The 21,808-nt window shown below is 30.7% G+C and overlaps 1 protein-coding gene across 1 annotated transcript in view; it reads left to right on the plus strand.

Moving 5' to 3' along the window:
* The first annotated feature begins 404 nt into the window (after window positions 1-404).
* The window catches only part of LOC134724488 (multidrug resistance-associated protein 1-like), a 59,986-nt gene continuing 38,582 nt past the window's right edge, over window positions 405-21,808 (plus strand). Inside the window, exons 1-10 of the mRNA XM_063587533.1 lie at window positions 405-601; window positions 1,432-1,596; window positions 3,164-3,283; window positions 5,628-5,768; window positions 6,676-6,798; window positions 8,538-8,608; window positions 9,931-10,062; window positions 11,107-11,259; window positions 14,282-14,462; window positions 15,631-15,799. Coding sequence (XP_063443603.1) covers window positions 596-601; window positions 1,432-1,596; window positions 3,164-3,283; window positions 5,628-5,768; window positions 6,676-6,798; window positions 8,538-8,608; window positions 9,931-10,062; window positions 11,107-11,259; window positions 14,282-14,462; window positions 15,631-15,799 — 1,261 coding nt within the window. The 5' untranslated portion in view covers window positions 405-595. The remainder of the gene's footprint in view (window positions 602-1,431; window positions 1,597-3,163; window positions 3,284-5,627; window positions 5,769-6,675; window positions 6,799-8,537; window positions 8,609-9,930; window positions 10,063-11,106; window positions 11,260-14,281; window positions 14,463-15,630; window positions 15,800-21,808) is intronic.

The raw sequence follows: 21,808 nt of genomic DNA on the forward strand, positions 1-21,808 counted from the left end.
TAATACGTTATGTGATAAACATATTTGGCATGAACAATTTATCTAACTGCCTAAGGTTGCAAAAGGAGAATTTTATCGTTTAACAAAATTTTTACAGGAAGATAAAAATATATATCGAACTTTGTTAAAGTGTTCAAAACAGTAAGTTAACTATGGCAAATAGTAGAAGATAATATTATACTTGATTATTCATTAAACAAGAAAATATCTACGAATCAGCAAACCAACTATACACTAGAAAGTATAAAAGACACAAGAGATACCTTACCTATAATAATTATTGAAAACAAATTCAATCAACCAGAAAGTTGTTGGTGTTGTGTGTTTTGTTTGTTGATCAGTATATTTAAATCCTCAAAGAATCAATATCGTCCCTGTACTTAATTATTGACCTGTACCATGTACACATACATTGTCACATGGAAATAAAAGATCAGCACAATATTTCTATTTAAACTGACGTTCTTTATTCATTTGGGAATTTGTAATTGTGACGATCAACTAATAGTGTTGATGTTTGACCGATTTTTCTTTCTCTCTATATATATGAGCAGGATATAGTTGACCATTTTAGTTCTGTCTTTGGAATGTAAAAATGCAGGTATGAACTGTAAGATGTATAGATATTAAGTTTGCACACGCGTTGATATAATTTGATTGTGTTTAAAGATTTTAAAGCTTCGTATGTTGAATACAACAGGTTAATGGGGATTATCTCTAAGAGGGGAAAAAAGAGGGGCGACAGATCCAAGAGGAACAGTCAAACTCGTTAATCGAAAATAAACTGACAACGTCATGGCTAAATATGAAAAAGACAAACAGACAAATCTTGTACACAAGAAACAACATCGAAAACTGAAGACTGACCAAAAAAACTGGAGGTGATCCTAACTGCCACTAATAACTACAAGTACATTTAATTTAGTGAATTTATCACTACAAAAAGAAAACTGCGGAAAGAATAATCGTATCGGCCACAAACTACTTAAAAAACTGTCAAAAGAAATTTCTTTTTTCGGCTTATTACTACAAAAACAAAAACTTGCATCAAATTACTACAATATAACTGTGGACACTATTACTCTTCTCCAACACTAAAGTCATATTGCTACAAATCTGCAGACCGAATACTCTTGGTTTTTTTTCCTGAAAAAATGCGCATATATTTATTCTAAAAACTGCAGACAGAATAGTAATTTTGCCACTCATTTATACGAAAACCGCAGACATAGTACTCACAATTGCTACTTTTCAACTGCAAAAATTACAAACATAGCCCACAAAAGGCATATCCGTTTAGTTGGTGTACAAATCGTGTGCTGAGGAAAATTATAGCCAGCAGCGTAAACATGCAGTGTATTTAATTTGTCATTTCGGTAAGTGGCTAGGGGGTTTCTAGATATAACAAAATTCGCTTTTTTAAATTTGTAGGATCTTTTCTTAGCAGAAAACACGATGGATTCAGCATACCAGTCGCTTGTTGAGAAGTCATTCTTTCAGTCTTCCCCATGTTTTCTCCTTTTACTTGGAGCACCGCTACGAGTTTTTCATTTTGGTCGAGGGAATTCTCCAAAATTGATAAATTCTCTCGGAACGGTAAGTACTAGTATTATTATAATTACAAAATAATTAGTAATATTGAAAACGAAAGAAATAGTATATCAAAACAAGACAAACGTTTAAAATTTAATTGCAAATAAATGCTTATATTATTGTGTTGGACAGTTTAGTATTCAAATGTCAGTGGCAAATAGTACATGCATATAATTCGGCATGTTCCTGTCGCAAGTCAGTGCATGGTTGTCGTTTGTTGCTGTGTTAAATATTTTTTTTTTGTTAATAAGTTTAGTTTGCATAATAATAATGATATAAAATATGAAGTTTTAATTGTTTTACATGTTATCATATCGGGGCCTTTTATAACTGAGGTATGGGTTTTACTCATTGTTTCATGCCGTACGGTGACATATAGCTGCTAATTTCTGTATCGTTAAGTCTCTTATGCAGAGTTGTCTCATCGTTAATCATACCACATCTTCTTTTTTTCTATATCAGGACAAAATAAAATTGAGAATGGAAATGGGGAATGTGTCAAAGAGACAACAACCCGAACAAATAGAAAAACAACAGCAGAAGGTCACCAACAGGTCTTCAATGTAGCGAGAAATTCCCACACCCAGAGGCGTCCTTCAGCTGGCCCATAAACATGTTACTGTGATATGGAAATGAACCATGCTTTGCGCAAAATCGGCTGACTGACCTTTATCTGAACGTGATAGTTCACACAACAATCTAAAAGTCGACCTGTCCGCATTCTTACTCCTTAATGCCTAGAAAAGTATGGATTATCGAAATAAATCTGTTGGCCATGCACACAATAAAAGAGGGGCGAAAGATACAAGAGGAACAGTCAAATTCATAAATCGAAAATAAACTGACAGCGCCATGGCTAAAAATGAAAAAAAGAAAAAAAACATACAACTAATAGTTCACAAGAAAACCACAGAAAACTAACTGACTGAGCAACGCGAACCGTACCAAACACTGGGGTGATCTCAGGTGCTCGGGAAGGATAAGTAGATCCTGCTCCACATGGTCCACCCATCGTGTTGCTCAAGTTATGACAAACCCAGTAAATAGTCTAATTCGGTAGGTCACATTCATGAAAAGGGAAGGGGATTGTAGTAACGACGTACGGAACACATCTGATATCATCTGTGACACGATAATACCATAACGGTCAACCAAATGAATTGACTTACTTTAAAAAAAAAATCACATATGATTGTAGTCTGTTCGCCGTGAAAAAATTGGCAGCTATATATTTTTGATGACAATAGTATTTGAGAAGTGGACAGGATCTGTTAGTTTGTTTCTGTGATCTATTGTCCGTCCTTGTTTCGGAAGAATTATTTGTTGGTTTGGTCTATTGTATTTTGTTTTTTTCTTTTTTGGATTGGTTAAGTCTGAGATGTTTTATATACATGTATCAGCGTTACAGATAAATGTAAAAGAATAAGCGGTGCAATTATAAAAAAAAAAAACTTGAATTGAAAATTATGAACAGATGTATGTCATACAGTATAAGCAGAATCACTCCGTTTAATATTACAGTCTATAAATAAGAAGAACATATTCAAATTAATCTTATTTTTCATTGCAGATGTTGACGGTTTTAATTGCTGTTTTAACATTTGGTGTTTTAGCAATTAATAAACATGTCATTCTGGACGGAGATCAATCTCTGACGGATTTTTTTCCAGTGCTTGTCATTATAACAATGGTAATTTTACATTTATTCTATACAAATGCCTATTGCACAAATCATTTAGATATTAGTCAAGTGCTTATACATTTATTGAATATTTGGTTAGCTTGCTTGTTAGCTGAACCGGGAAGTCATTACTAGGTAAGGTATGCTACCATCCTTTCGGAGTAGTCTACTAGTCCTACAGACAGATTGATTGGTTATATGGCGAACTAGTGTACTCTTAAAGGAGGGTAGTATACCTTATATAAAATTACTGCATGGTTCAGCTAGCAAACAAGCTAAGATGTTGGATGTGTACGGATTGATAGTTTAGTCTAAAGATTAATGATGTTTCTATACGTAATAGTGGCTTTGAACTAGCGGTCTGATAACTGCGAGTATTCTCAGATCTGTTCATTGTTTCTTTTTGTGTCGGGATGTATTAGTGGCCCAAGACCACAATTAATGATCCCGCTTTTCGTTGTTCAATATAGTTCCCCTTAATTATAGTGTATTTTTTCTTTATTTTTTTTCTTTCCCTTTCTCATTCATTTCTTAGCTTTTCTGGGGTGGAAATGAAAGAAGAGAGCTGAAATAAACTTTTGGATGTTTTATTTTAACTGATTTTAACAAGGAAAGAGTGATTAGGCCAGGTGCAAAAAGGTTATATTTACACTTTTCGGAACATCTCTTGACTTGCCTATAGTGGTATGGATGTGTATTGGCTAAATTTGTATGTTGGGTGAAAGCAATCTTTCTGAATTTTGGATATATTTTTGGACTAGTACTATATATGACACACACAAAAAATTGGACAAAAAGAATCGGTGCAATGTTTTTAATGAGACAAAAAGTTATAAAGAACTAATAGAGGAATTAATTGTGGTCTGTGGCCATTAGTACCATGCCACGTCCACTTATATTTTTGTCCATCTGATGAGTTAAGCCTTTTTCAACTGGTTTTTATAGTGTGTTCTTATGTTGTACTGTTATACATGTACCACTGTACCAGGTTAGGAGAGGGTTGGGATCCCGCTAACATGTTTAACCCCGCCACATTATTTATGTATGTGCCTGTCCCAAGTCAGAAGCCTGTAATTCAGTAGTTGTCGTTTGTTATGTGTTACATATTTTTTTTTTCATTGTTTTTATATATAAATAAGGCCGTTAGTTTTCTCGTTTGAATTGTTTTACATGATCTCATCGGGGCCTTTTATAGCTGACTATGCGGTATGGGCTTTGCTCATTGTTGAAGGCTGTACGGTGACCTATAGTTGTTTTAATGTCTGTGTCATTTTGGTCTCTTGTGGCAATGTGTGTCATTGGCAATCATACCACATCTTCTTTTTTATAACCAAAGATATTACCCTTACCTACATACTCGATGCATTCTGCTGTAAACAATTCTCACATTTACTGAAAGATAGCTCAATTTTAAAGTACGTCACTCATCGCCATACACTTAAAAGCTATGTGTTAATAGATAATATGGTTGCTGCATCCGAAAAATTGATTTTTTTAATTATATAATTTTTACTTGAGGAAATACAAAACACTACGAAAGAGTTACATGTAACTCTTTAAAAACAGTTGAACAATTTCATATCCAATGCAAAAATTTCTGAAACTATGTGCTTGAAATATATTGAAATTTCTGTTATCAGCATAAAGTAAATATTTATAAGCAATGATGTGAAAATCAAACAAGCCAAAGAAATTTTAGTCAAAGTGATAGGTATCCCCTTAAAGTAAGATAATACAATATTTAGATGAATTTAAACTACTTAGTTTGATTAAGTTATTCTTACATAATATACTAAGTAATTCTTAATTACTTGTTTTTTTACACTGTTTTACTTAAAATACTGAACTAAATAAAACTTGGTATCAGAATTGACAGCATCTTCTTTGCTTGCATTCGTTACAGTTTGGATGAATTACGTGTTTTTGAAATGTTTTATAAAGTAATTTAGTTACTTGAAAAATTTGGCATGCGTTATTTTTATGCCCCATTTATGGGCACTATGTTTTCTGGTCTGTGCATTCGTTCGTTCTTTCGTGCGTCGTACCATTCGTTCGTCTGTTCGTTTGTCCGTTCGTTCGTCCGTCGGTCCCGCAAGTTTTAATCGAGGTACTTTTTAATGAAGTTGAAGTTTAATCAACTTGAAACTAAGTACACACGTTCCCTATAATATGATCTTTCTAATTTAATGCCAAATTAGAGTTTTTATCTTATTTTCACGATCCATTGAACATAGAAAATGATAGTGCAAATCGGGCATCCGTGTACTAGGGATACATTCTTGTTTAAATAATTATTAATTATTCATTTAAATCAAAGGAATTAAAAAAGACAAGTATCTTTAATTTTTTGCAGGCACTGGAAGCATATTTATCTCGGACAAAGAAGATATCACAACCTCGTTCTCAATTTGTTTCATTGTTACTACTGATGTTGTTATTGTCTGTTTTACTAAGACTGTGTTTTAGTAGTATACAAGAAGGTGTAACGTTCCATGTAAGTATGTTTTTGAATTTGTAATAAACTTTTTAAGAATTTGAGCGTGGCATGACTACACATGTTTGAGAGCGTTAAACTCTTATATCAATTTTTTTTAATTGTTTTAAATATGCACGACCGAGTGTACGCTAATTAGCCATCATCATATAAGTCAATCACTTTGCAATCTTTGTGTTAATAATTCGATGCCATTGATTTTATTTTGTTCGGATCAAGTGCTTGGGATTTTGATTTTCATTAAACCAATTTTGCAATCTTTGTGATAATAATTCGAGGCCATTGATTCCATTTCGCTCTGGTCAAGCGATTGGGATTTTTTTTCAGTTAGAACAAATTTAAACTTTTCATGTTTTGGTGCATTTGTAACGCTTTTCTAGATTACTATCTTCAGGAAGCTATAAAACTAACAAGTTGAATGCATAGGATGAAGAATATTGAAGATCTGTATGGCAAAATAGTCTCTTAAAAATCTAATAAGAAAATACCGAAATATAATGTACATTTAAAAAGAGGAAGTAAGTCCATAAAACCAAAAGCTAGATTATATCAACCGACAGTGAGAATGCTTGGAAAAACAACTGTCATTAATCTGACTTGACACAAAACAGAATGACAATTTTGTTTAGTGAGTTCTCTTGTTTGAAAAATATCGTCAAAGTTTTAGGAATTTGCCAACTAGAAACCCTGTATATTATTATGGTGATGTTTGTTATCTATTTTCCACATGAAGATAGTCTTCTTCTCTCGAGCACTCCGGCTTCCTCCACCAACAAGAACTATCCTCCTCGAAATAGAATAATAGTGTTGCAAGAAGCGTTCAATTCCAATCAACGACTCAATCAGTATATAATAAAGAAAATTAAATGGTAGTGCAAAACATAATATATCAATATTTTTTTTTCAGAATGGAACCAATGATTTTTTACAGAGCAGTATCCTTTTGTTATATTGTGTACTGTTATTGACTCGCCTGGTTGAGTCAGTGTTTTACAGCAGTAATATTGAGGATTCTTCTGCAGGAAACCAGGTGACTATTACATTTGTACAGCAACATATAATTTGTTTACTTTTTGCGGCAATATAATAAAATCCACAATTGTCAATTCATCCCGCCTTAATATGATTAACGAATCAAAAGTCGACGCTGTAACATCATACCATCCTACAGCAAGTTGTAAATCCATGCTGAGGCGCATGACAACCAGGTTTTAAGTCATTCTGAGTGGCAAATTATTCGCAGTTTCAGAGTTGAAAAGACTACCTATAACTCCATTATTGGGGTCTCCTCCGATGTTAGTGTATCCAAAAAGGCATTATTGTTATTTACAAAGGAATCCACCGAACTAGATATCCGAACACATAAAGGTGTCAGACCACCAATTACTCCCTCCAATTTGTAAAAGTAGCCCTACTCTGACACAAAATAGTGCTTTTGATGTCCTTGTTTACTTAAACTAAGGAACAAATCTGCAGAAATGAAACTTTTGGTGAAAGAGAAATATATCTAGACCATTTTGAGCCAAAATTTACTTGTCTATGAGTTTGCATTAAAAATTGAGGATTGATGCGCTCCATAGTATACTAATTTAAGATTTCCAGAAAACCAGGGGTTATTTTTGGAGTACCTATGTTTGAAGGTCAGTCATTTTATTAGAAGGCTTTAAAGGTATGGTGAAAATTGGCATGTAGAAAGCTGATACATGTACAATTAAAGGTATACCTGGTTTCTATGAAGTTAAACTTACGGTAAAACATTTAGAAAGCTGTGAAAATTGCAAAATTTGGTTGAACAGAAAGGGATTTAATTGGTGGTCTGACACCTAAAGATAAAAAATAAAGACACGCCATTGCTTGACTTTTCATTTTAAATGACGTAGATATTTAATCAAACTTATTCGGTACGCTTTTTAATATCAGTCATCCAGGGAATGAAGTAATAAGATTGTATTTTACCAGCAACACGCCTTCTGATTCTTTACCTTTGTTCTAAATCACCAAAACTTTTGCCACAGTCAAATACACCTCATGGTTCCGATTTGATTATTATTTACACGAATGACCTATGTATTCAAAGGCTAGCGTATGGTATTTTGGAAATGACTATTGGTCTTAATATTTGACCAATGTCAACACTGATACTGTACATATTTAATAATTCGCAAAAAAAAGGATAACAGATCACCAAAAATATACTGCACAATACACAAGTTAAAAATGATTATAACAGCAAATTACCGACTACTTAGAAAAAGACGACAAACAGACACAAATACATAATCATAATTTGCTAAAATTGTATGTACGTCATAGCTGCGTTTCTAAAAAAAAGAGTAACACACACTTCAATGACACTAAAATAACAAAAAATAGAAAAAAGTAAAATCACGAAAATACTGAACTCAGAGGAAAATCAATTTGGAAAGTCCATAATCACATGGCAAAATCAAAAAACAAAACGCATCAAAAACGAATGGACAAGAACTGTCATATACCTGACTTGGTACAGGCATTTTCAAATGTAGAAAATGGTGGATTAAACCTGGTTCTATAGCGCTAACCCTCTCACTTTAATAACAGTCTCATCAAATTCCGTTACATTTACATGATGCGTTAAATAAACAGTCACAATCAATAAAATAGTCAAAATATGGGAACATCAGTCATCATCGTATAACAATTTAACAGAAAAGCAAAATTAAGTACGAAGAGCAAAATTCCCATTTATGCATTTAGTTACATTCACATATATTGTGTCGTTTATTTTAGGTTCCTGAAGACGATCCGAGCAAAACTAACAGATCTGTTTTATCGTCACTAACGTTTGGATGGGTAGAGCCGTAAGTTGAAAAAAAAGATGAATTCATCATAATAATAATAATAAAAATAATAATAAAAAAAAAAAAAAATAATAATAATACAATAATAACTATTATAATAATAACAAAAAAAAATAAAATAATAATACAATAATAATTATTATAATAATGATAATAATAATAATAATAATAAATAATAATAATGATAATAATAATAATAATAATAAATAATAATAATGATAATAATAATGATTAAAGTTTAGGTAAACCCTCCCCACCTTTATCTTGTTATTTTTTTTTATGAAACAAAATCATGGTATTGTGAATGTTCATATCCAATAGCAATGGTCTTTCTCCTATACAACTACAACATGATAGTTTTGTACTCTCCGAGGTTTTGTCTGATATATACTGTTAAGTCTTGGCATTCCCATTGGGTTATGATAGATTATTCATCGAGTTGTCACACTGGAAAATATCTAAATACTGTTGCATCACCATTATTTTTCATGTACTTTTACTATAAAATATTTTTTTTTATAATCCTTTTAGTTTTACTATGCTTAAACAAGAGGGGCGAAACAAACCAGAATATAAATTGACAACACGTGGCTGAAAAGAACAAAAAGGACTAATTATAGACAAACAAAAGAACACAAAATACAACATAGAAAACTAAAGACTAAGAAACATGAACCTCACCAAACACTTAGGGTGATCAGATCCTGCTTCACAATTTTTACCCGTTGTGTTGCTCATATTTGTACAAACTCACCTTAATTGTTTGCATGGTTTGAAGTCAATCTATGTGCAAATCTTAGCGAATTCAAAAGTCCATATGGGGATATTATAAAATGAAAAAATGACTATTAATAAATCCCTGATAAATATAAGGATACATTACTATAACAGCACTGTTTGTAGAGAACCGTCAGGCATATACTATTTCCATTCTCAATTTTATAGATTAACTTAGCTGTATTTGACAAAACTTTAAGGAATTTTGGTTCTCAATGCTCTTCAACTTCGTACTTTATTTGGCTTTTAAAACTTTTTTGGATTCGAGCGTCACTGATGAGTCTTGAGTAGACGAAAAGCGCGTCTGGCGTATATACTAAATTTGGTCCTGGTATCTATGGGGAGTTTATTCATATCTCAGGAAACGGTGATGCTTTATTTCTGAACTGATTGTTATTTGGATAAATAATCGAAAACAGTTTATCTCTATGTGTACGTGAATTCGATTTCTATCCGAAGTTTAAATAACTATTGCTATTTCAAACACTGAGTTCAAATTTAACACGACGATAGTTAACTTTCAAATTTAACATTTTATTTTTCAGACTGCTGGAAAAGGGAGGTGATAACAGCTTAAAACTAACTGATTTGCCGCCATTTGGACCATCTAGTACAACAAAAGTATGCATGGAGAACTTTGAAAAATATTGGACAAAAGAAGTAACCCGAGCTAACAGGTACATGTATATAGCCCTTAAGAGGAGCATTATGTTTTCTGGTCTGTGCGTCCGTTCGTCCGTCTGTTCGTCTGTCCGTCTGTTCGTTCGTCCGTCTGTTCGTTCGTCCGTCTGTCCCGCTTTTTGGTCAAAATAGTTTTTGATGAAGTTAAAGTTCCAATCGACTTCAAACTTTGTACACATGTTCCCTATGATATGATCTTTCAAATTTAAATGCCATATTAGAGTTTTTACCCCAATTTCACGGTCCATTGAACATAGAAAATGATAGTGCGAGTGGGGCATTCGTGTACAGGGGACACATTCTTGTTTTTCCTTTTATTTCATGAAACGTCATAACGGAGGCTACAAGTTTTAGCAAATTGTTATATAGCAACAACATATACGGTTTCCCTTCTTTGGATATTTCTGATGATAAGAAAAAACATACAAATAAGACTTAGTTTAAACCTACTTTATTGTTATACAATATTGACGAACAATATAAAGGATACGTTTTTAAACATAGATAGTCTTTTCCAGTTTGCATAAATAAGCATCTACATCTCGTTAGCTATATACATGTAGGTATCATTTCCAATATTGCATATGGCGTCCGCCAGATGTGCATAAGACATGAAATTGGTAATCAACAGAACAAATTAAAACAAATATATTATTTCATATATTGCAGTGAAAGCCGATAATTTCATATATGAAATAAACTCGGTTAATTTAATCATCTGACAAACCTTAAGTGTCTTCAAGACGTTGTCGACCGCAAAAAAAATGTTAATGCGTAGAAAAAGATAAACATTTAGTTCTTTACATTTTTTGCAGAATATCATTAAAAATCCCATTATCAAAGTAAAAAAAAAAAAATACATAATAAAAAAATTCAAATATCTAAAAAAATTCAACTCATGACCGAGGAACACTGAAAATAAACTCATGCGCTTACGCACATTCGTGAATTAATGTGTTATATGGTCACTACTTGAATGTTTATCTATACTTGAATTCTTTGATTGCTTATTCTATAAATACTATTTTATATTGTGATAGTGAGAAAAAGGACAAGAACTTGGACAAGAAGAAAATTCCAAAAGCCAGTTTACTGACTTGTATTTGTAAGGCATCAGGACCACAGTTATTACTGTCTGCTTTGAACAAATTAATTACACATGGAACAGATATCGCACATCCATTCACATTGACGTAAGTTTTGAACAAATTAATTACACATGGAACAGATATCGCACATCCATTCACATTGACGTAAGTTTTGAACAAATTAATTACACATGGAACAGATATCGAACATCCATTCACATTGACGTAAGTTTGGAACAAATTAATTACACACGGAACAGATATCGCACATCCATTCACATTGACGTAAGTTTGGAACAAATTAATTACACATGGAACAGATATCGCTCATCCATTCACATTGACGTAAGTTTGGAACAAATTAATTACACACGGAACAGATATCGCACATCCATTCACATTGACGTAAGTTTGGAACAAATTAATTACACACGGAACAGATATCGCACATCCATTCACATTGAAGTAAGTTTGGAACAAATTAATTACACATGGAACAGATATCGCTCATCCATTCACATTGACGTAAGTTTTGAACAAATTAATTACACATGGAACAGATATCGCACATCCATTCACATTGACGTAAGTTTTGAACAAATTAATTACACATGGAACAGATATCGAACATCCATTCACATTGACGTAAGTTTTGAATATAATCATGTATCCCCCCCAAAAAAAAAATGAGGAACAAATCATGGTAACAAATGATAAACAAATCGTATGATTTCTTTGTGATTTGTAAGTGATAAAATTTCACATGCAAATGAGCTAACAAATCACAATAACAAATCACGAACAAATTACTTACAAATCATAAGCAAATCATAAACAATTTGCCAAGAAATTGTTTTGAAATCATTTACAAATCAGAAGCAAATTGTTTTCAAATCGTTAAGAAATTGTTATCACATCTTTAACAAATCAGAACTAAATCGTATTCCTACCTCAGGCAAATCACAAGCAAATCGTAAATAAATTGGCATCAATCATCAATTCACAGATCATATCATTAACATCCAGATCAAAAATAAGTTCTGCCCCTGAAACCCCAAAACTTTGAAGCTCAAGTGTCTTCATTTTACATTTCATAGCTACTCCGAAAATTGTAAAAAGGAGTACTATCTTTGGTTGCGATGAGGGACAAATTGTTCTTTGTGAAGTTTCTCTTACTTTTTATCCAAATTTGACTAAAACGAAATTTGAAGAAAAAAACATAGGCAACCACGTGTACTTTGTAGAATAATGTCGAATAGGTGATGGGTCTTAGTCTTGGTCTAAATCTGCTACAATGTAATATATATATATGTATAGCTTTGTCCATTTTGCCCAGGACCTGGGACAACAATTAAAACATTAAACTTGCCAGTGAATTGTATCTGCTGGCTCGGGAAGCTAGTCTTGAAATGTTTTGATCTAATTACACATCTTTTACACATTTTTATTTTTAAAATTGATCCTAACATCACTAAACTATCATGATTATAACGAGATACTGAAATGCACTGTTTCTGAATTTTAAAGGTTAACATTTGAATAGTTAAATATGTGAAATTATAAATATAAAGATTCCTTACTACCGTCATCTTTCATAGACTGAATAAAACTCCTCATCTTCTAACTTCTTTTCTTCAGTTAATATAGAACAGTATTTGAAATTTGAATTTGAGCTCAACCGGAAGTCAGAGAGATAGATAAACAAAGACACCTGGAATGCATTAACATTTTATTCAATGTAGCAAATCATCAATGAATCACACCAAGATAGCTAAGACAGTTAACAATTCATTTTTAAATCATTTCATATGATATTCAAAATTAACAAGTCATAACGAAATCACACAGTTCTAGCTAACAAATTTAACAAATCTCTTTCAAATCATTTGATACGATATTCTAAGTAAACAAATCATAAATAAATCACACAAAAACAGAAACAAATGGCTTACAAATTATACCAAAGAAATAAATCACATAGAAGTCTGATTTAGGGAATTTGGAAAATTCTGATTTGTTGATGATTTGTTTAATGAATCGCAAGCAAATTGTACTAACAAATCGCAGAATCACGATTTGAAAGAGATTTGAATACGATTTGAAACCAATTTGTTCATTTATTTTTCTGTTTGGGTCAGCCATATTTTACAAGAAGTTATTCAAAGCTTATTCTAACCTTCTCGGTCACTATTTTGCTATTAAAGATACTTCTTGTACAACGATAATTATAAACAATATTAACTAGCAATTTAATTTATTAACTGAAGTAGATATAAGTTTTCTTATGAAAAAAGGCTAAAGCGTATTGAAAAAAAACGTTGGAGTAATTCAATTATTATAACACATCTTCTATGATAGAAAACAAAAATAATATTAGCTTCTAAATTTTTCCACTAGAAGCTTCTGTTTAAACATGACGAATCTGACGATATAAGCTCTATTAAAATATAGGCATGTTGTCTGCTCTATGGTCGAGTTGTTGTCACTTTGAGACATTCTTCATTTCCTTATACAATTTAATTTTATTTGTTTTTTGTTTTTAAATCAAAGTAATTATTTAACATTCGATTCAACGTATCCGGCGTTCTGGGTACCGTTTTTTTTTTAAACAGATTTTATTATATCATTCATTTTTATATAAAAAAATATTAAAACATCTGTCTCCGAATAAAAGTATACTAGACAACATTTTTCGCAACTTACGATAATATACTTGTCGCATTTTAAATTATGAATTGGACTTTCAGAAATGAGGTATCAAGTCTCAAGTGAAAATGCTATTTGATGCTGTACATGTAGCTCATAATTAATCTTGTTGATTTTATCTAAAGATTTCTGTTAGTTTGTATATCGTCAGAGTCACCCGGAGAGACGAGAATGCTATGTGATGCTATAGTTCATAATTCATCTTCAGTTGTTGATTTTATTTATAGATTTCTGTTAGTTTGTTTATCGTCAGAGTCACCCGATGCGACTAGAATGCTATGTCCTACTATAACTTATAATTCATCTTGTCAATGTTATTGATAGATTGTTGTCAGCTTGTATATCGTCAGACTCACCCGGAGAGACGAGAATGCTATGTGATGATATAGCTCATAATTCATCTTGCTGATTTTACTTATAGATTGCTGTTAGCTTGTATATCGTCAAAGTCACCTGAAGACACACAGAAAGGCTACATGTATGCCTTTTGTATCTTCGGAATCGAGCTGATTAGAACCTTTGCTTTGATGCATCATATACACATGACTCAGGAAGCAGGAAGAAGGAACGAACTGGCACTTACTGTAGCAATTTACAAGAAGGTACAAATACATGTATATAATAAGCTCGCAAGAGCTTAGTGGTGTAGTGGCTAGTGCATCAGATTACTAACACAAAAGTTCCTGGTTCGATTACCTTTTCGGGATGGACATTTCAGGGTCTGAATTTTCGGACCTCACTTGACACCATTTGCAAGTATAGTCGTCCGTGCGTCCGTTCGTCTGTTCATCCCGATTCAGGTTAAAAATTTTGGTTTAAGGTAGCTCTTGATGAAGGTGAATTCCAATCATCTTGAAAATTAGTACACATGTTCCTTATGATATGATCTTTCTGATTTCAAAGCCAAATTAGACTTTTGACTCTAATTTCATGGTCCACGGCACATAGAAAATGGTAGAGTGAGTTTCAGGTTGAAGTTTTGGTCAAGGTAGTTTTTGATGAAGCTGAAATCCAATGAACTTGAAACTTAGTACACATGTTCCTTATGATATGATCTTTTTAATTTATAGGACAAATAAGACTTTTGACCCCAATTTCACGGCCCACTGAACATAAAAAATGAAAGTGCGAAGTTTCAGGTTAAAGTTTTTGGTCAAGGTAGTTTTTGATGAAGTTCAAGTCCAATCAATTTGAAACTTAGTACACATGTTCCATATGGTATGATCTTTCTAATTGTAATGTCAAATTAGATTTTTTACCCAATTTCACGGTAATAAGGTATGACGTGTATTACTTGATTTATTTCACTTGACTGGGTGTGATATAACGGGTCGATCATTTAAGACCAGACCATCTATAGACAGGCGTGTCGGGATAAACTCATCAGTGAAGTGTTCAGTTATTCGTTCTTTATCATACACTCAGTTCTTTTGTATATCCGTTTGGTGACACTGATTGGTGATTAGAAATCATTTATAATTATAACGGCCATCATCCATATCACACACATCTTCAAATAGACTGGTCTTATGCAAATTAAAACGTAAGCTCTGCCCGAGCAGTTGAAATAACATTGGTATTATCCTAGGCCTGTCACCATGTCAACGCATCCGGTCTCGCTGCTTATGGTGTTGCTGCGATTCCCCAAATTGTGTGTAATACCCTAAGCTGTATGCTCGTATGGATTTACGAGATTTGAACGGTTACGTAGTAAACTGATATCTGTTTCTATTTCAGAGAGTTTAGTTATATGCTTATGTAATTTTGCAGATACTTAGGCTATCAAACACATCAAGAAAATCATCTACAGTTGGAGAGATAATAAATCTGTTGTCGGTTGATGCTGGCAAAATAGGAGAATGTATGTGGAGTATAAACGATGTATGGGCAGTTCCATTGGTTTTCTGTACCTGCTTTTATATAACATGGAAAACTCTAGGTATATATACATTGTATCTATATATCTGTTTTTTTGTAAAGCTCTTTATGTTGCATGAAGTGGAGAAATAATATTATTTACATAGTGTGCTAGTGACCAAACTGTGCATTGATGTACAATACATAATATATCTTTATTACCAAAGTCTATATAAACTATAGGTATACAATTATATCAACATCAATAATACATATAATACATACATAAACACAGACTAGGTGACAGCAGAAGGTGTTATTAATAAACAAACATTATTTTAACATTTCGGATCTAAATTAAAAAGATTTAAACATAAATTTACCTAAATTACACAATTCTTTTACATGATTAGTACTCATCAGTTTATTAAATTTGTACATCGACGGTTTTTTCCAATAAAATGGCTTAACATAAAGCACTAACTAATAAAATATAAAAAAGTATATTATTAGTTGCATAGTGTGCTAGTGTCCCCATATATATCGTATTAACGTCACTAGCACACTACTTAACTGATTTATCTTGCCGACTATCTTAACGTGTGAATTAAAGACTAGTGATCCTCAAAATGAACAAGTCTTCAATACTGTTAACAGTATGAAAATACTTCCATTGATCCTACAAAAACAGATGCCAACTATAACGACTTGTAAGGTTAAAATGTGTTTTATGAATTTATTTTATAATCAATTATTTCGTCTGTTGGAACTTGTAAGTTTTTTTCTCATTACCGTTTTGTTTTAATACAGGGACATAGCACAATTACTAACCCTGTATGAAATAAGCCCCGCCCCCTTCTTACCTAATATGGAATATAAAGGGACGTAACTCCACTACTAACCGTGTATAAAAGAAGCCCCGCCTTCCTACTAACCTAATAACAAATATACACGGTTTGCACACGGACGCTTTTAAAACTGATAATCCTGGAAATGTATAGCAGGTAAGATAATTCATTATCCATACTTCTGAAATATACGTACTGTAGTTCTTTAAAGTCGTTTTGTATGTAAATGTAAAAAACAACAATTGTCAACAAAATAGACCAAACGTGTAACAACGTGTTATTATTTATCTGCAAGTGCCACGATTTTAGCAAATAAACCAGAAGAAAAAAAAACAATACGGCGATTCATATTCCAATACAAAAGCAGTTATAAAGTCTGAATTTGTTGAGAGACGTAATTAAGTTTCCAGTCTTAATCAAAAACATCAGTTGAAAGTGTAACTGCGTTTCGAAAAGATAAAAATTGTCAATTTTCCTAATTTTATCAATACTTATTGCTCTTTTAAGGACAAGAGTAAGAAATTAAATGTTTAATATTAACTTCTGTTTATCAGTTGTAATACTCTGATTTATTCAAGGCTGACGCGCCTTAAACATGAGAGGCTTAAGTCTAATAAGCTATCAGTTTGATGCTCACAAGAAAGCTATTAAACCAAGAGTTTGAAGTTGAAACCAACCCTCATCAAGAGTTGGTTGACCATTATGGAATAACCGTTTCACAAATGATATCGGATATGTTCTTTTCGTCGTAACTACAATCTCATTCCCTTTCATGACTGAGACATAACGAATTAGATCACTTACTGGATTCATTATCACATAAGCAACACGACGGGTGCCACATGTGGAGCAGGGTCTGCTTACCCTTCCGGAGCACCTGAGATCACTCTTGTTTATGGTGGGGTTCGTCTTGTTTATTCTTTAGTTTTCTATGTTGTTTCATGTGTTCTATTGTTTGTCTGTATGTCTTTTTCATTTGTAGCCATGAATCTGTCAGTTTATTTTAGATTTATGAGTTTGGCTGTCTCTTTGGTATCTTTGGATTTATGAGTTTTGAACAGCGGGATACTACTGTTGCTTTTACTCGTCCCTCTTTTGAAAAATCTACAATTATCAATGATATTAAGGTCGTCCAAAACATATTGCCTCAATCATTTATAGGTTAATGAGAGTCAACATTCTGTATCTTGAAATAAGAAATACACTAGTTTAGATATTGGTCCTTCATTCTGATTCTTTCATGAAAGAATGCAGTTTTAATGAAATAGTGTACATATGTTAGTCATTTTTTGTTGCATCAATTCTTTTTTTTTAATGTTTCTTTGTTTTACTCTTATAGTTTCTTTGTTTCCTACGATTTTATTTTTTACAAGATTGATTTTCGCTGAATCGATTTATATCTATTGATTGGCGTTTAACTGCTACTACCTTTAATATTTTTTTTGCAAACAATTACAATTTGAACTGTATGGAGGTTTACTCGTCTTCCATAGCTGTATGGTGTATGACAATAAAAGTTGTAATAAGTTTTTTTGTTAAATATTTAGATAGTTATTTATAACAAATTACTCAATTTACATTATAAAGTACAGTTATATTTATAAAATATTGCTCCATTTGCATTACAAAGTACAGTTATTTATAACACATTACTCCATTTGCATTACAAAGTACAGTTATATTTATAAAATATTGCTCCATTTGCATTACAAAGTACAGTTATTTATAACACATTGCTTCATTTGCATTATAAAGTACAGTTATTTATAACACATTACTCAATTTACATTATAAAGTACAGTTATATTTATAAAATATTGCTTCATTTGCATTATAAAGTACAGTTATTTATAACACATTGCTTCATTTGCATTATAAAGTACAGTTATTTATAACACATTGTTTCATTTGCATTATAACATGTATAAAGTACAGATATTTATAACACATTGCTTCATTTGCATTACAAAGTACAGTCATGTATAACACATTGCTTCATTTGCATTATAAAGTACAGTTATTTATAACACATTGCTTCATTTGCATTATAAAGTACAGTTATTTATAACACATTGCTTCATTTGCATTATAAAGTACAGTTATTTATAACACATTACTTCATTTACATTATAAAGTACAGTTATTTATAACACATTGTTTCATTTACATTATAAAGTACAGTTATTTATAACACATTACTTCATTTGTATTATAAAGTACAGTTATTTATAACACATTACTTCATTTGCATTATAAAGTACAGTTATTTATAACACATTACTTCATTTGCATTATAAAGTACAGTTATTTATACACATTTGTTTCATTTGCATTATAAAGTACAGTTATTTATAACACATTGCTTCATTTGCATTATAAAGTACAGTTATTTATAACACATTACTTCATTTGCATTATAAAGTACAGTTATTTATAACACATTACTTCATTTGTATTATAAAGTACAGTTATTTATAACACATTACTTCATTTGCATTATAAAGTACAGTAATTGATAACACATTGCTTCATTTGTATTATAAAGTACAGTTATTTATAACACATTGCTTCATTTGTATTATAAAGTACAGTTATTTATAACACATTACTTCATTTGCATTATAAAGTACAGTTATTTATAAAGTGTTGCTTCATTTGCATTATAAAGTACAGTTATTTATAACACATTGCTTCATTTGTATTATAAAGTACAGTTATTTATAACACAATGCTTCATTTGTATTATAAAGTACAGTTATTTATAACACATTGCTTCATTTGCATTATAAAGTACAGTTATTTATAACACATTACTTCATTTGCATTATAAAGTACAGTTATTTATAACACATTGCTTCATTTGTACTATAAAGTACAGTTATTTATAACACATTGCTTCATTTGTATTATAAAGTACAGTTATTTATAACACATTACTTCATTTGCATTATAAAGTACAGTTATTTATACGCATTGCTTCAATTGCATTATAAAGTACAGTTATTTATAACACATTGCTTCATTTGTATTATAAAGTACAGTTATTTATAACACATTGCTTCATTTGTATTATAAAGTACAGTTATTTATAACACATTGCTTCATTTGTATTATAAAGTACAGTTATTTATAACACAATGCTTCATTTGTATTATAAAGTACAGTTATTTATAACACATTCTTTCATTTGCATTATAAAGTACAGTTATTTATAACACATTACTTCATTTGCATTATAAAGTACAGTTATTTATAACACATTACTTCATTTGTATTATAAAGTACAGTTATTTATAACACATTACTTCATTTGCATTATAAAGTACAGTTATTTATAAAGTGTTGCTTCATTTACATTATAAAGTACAGTTATTTATAACACATTACTTCATTTACATTATAAAGTACAGTTATTTATAACACATTACTTCATTTGCATTATAAAGTACAGTTATTTATAACACATTACTTCATTTGCATTATAAAGTACAGTTATTTATAAAGTGTTGCTTCATTTGCATTATAAAGTACAGTTATTTATAACACATTACTTCATTTGCATTATAAAGTACAGTTATTTATAACACATTGCTTCATTTGCATTATAAAGTACAGTTATTTATAACACATTACTTCATTTGCATTATAAAGTACAGTTATTTATAACACATTGCTTCATTTGCATTACAAAGTACAGTTTTTTATAACACATTGCTTCATTTGTATTATAAAGTACAGTTTTTTATAACACATTGCTTCATTTGTATTATAAAGTACAGTTATTTATAACACATTACTTCATTTGCATTATAAAGTACAGTTATTTATAACACATTACTTCATTTGCATTATAAAGTACAGTTATTTATAACACATTACTTCATTTGCATTATAAAGTACAGTTATTTATAACACATTACTTCATTTGCATTATAAAGTACAGTTATTTATAACACATTACTTCATTTGCATTATAAAGTACAGTTATTTATAACACATTGCTTCATTTGCATTATAAAGTACAGTTATTTATAACACATTGTTTCATTTGCATTATAAAGTACAGTTATTTATAACACATTGTTTCATTTGCATTATAAAGTACAGTCATTTATAACACATTGTTTCATTTGCATTATAAAGTACAGTTATTTATAACACATTACTTCATTTGCATTATAAAGTACAGTTATTTATACGCATTGCTTCAATTGCATTATAAAGTACAGTTATTTATAACACATTGCTTCATTTGTATTATAAAGTACAGTTATTTATAACACATTGCTTCATTTGTACTATAAAGTACAGTTATTTATAACACATTGCTTCATTTGTATGATAAAGTACAGTTATTTATAACACATTGCTTCATTTGCATTATAAAGTACAGTTATTTATAACACATTGTTTCATTTGCATTATAAAATACAGTTATTTATAACACATTGCTTCATTTGTATTATAAAGTACAGTTATTTATAACACATTGCTTCATTTGTATTATAAAGTACAGTTATTTATAACACATTGCTTCATTTGTATTATAAAGTACAGTTATTTATAACACAATGCTTCATTTGTATTATAAAGTACAGTTATTTATAACACATTCTTTCATTTGCATTATAAAGTACAGTTATTTATAACACATTACTTCATTTGCATTATAAAGTACAGTTATTTATAACACATTACTTCATTTGTATTATAAAGTACAGTTATTTATAACACATTGCTTCATTTGTATTATAAAGTACAGTTATTTATAACACATTGCTTCATTTGTATTATAAAGTACAGTTATTTATAACACATTGCTTCATTTGTATTATAAAGTACAGTTATTTATAACACATTACTTCATTTGCATTATAAAGTACAGTTATTTATAACACAATGCTTCATTTGTATTATAAAGTACAGTTATTTATAACACATTCTTTCATTTGTATTATAAAGTACAGTTATTTATAACACATTACTTCATTTGCATTATAAAGTACAGTTATTTATAACACATTACTTCATTTGTATTATAAAGTACAGTTATTTATAACACATTACTTCATTTGTATTATAAAGTACAGTTATTTATAACACATTACTTCATTTGTATTATAAAGTACAGTTATTTATAACACATTACTTCATTTGCATTATAAAGTACAGTTATTTATAAAGTGTTGCTTCATTTACATTATAAAGTACAGTTATTTATAACACATTACTTCATTTGCATT

Source organism: Mytilus trossulus, chromosome 7, assembly GCF_036588685.1.
Source record: "Mytilus trossulus isolate FHL-02 chromosome 7, PNRI_Mtr1.1.1.hap1, whole genome shotgun sequence".
NCBI classification, from domain to species: Eukaryota; Metazoa; Mollusca; class Bivalvia; order Mytilida; family Mytilidae; genus Mytilus; species Mytilus trossulus.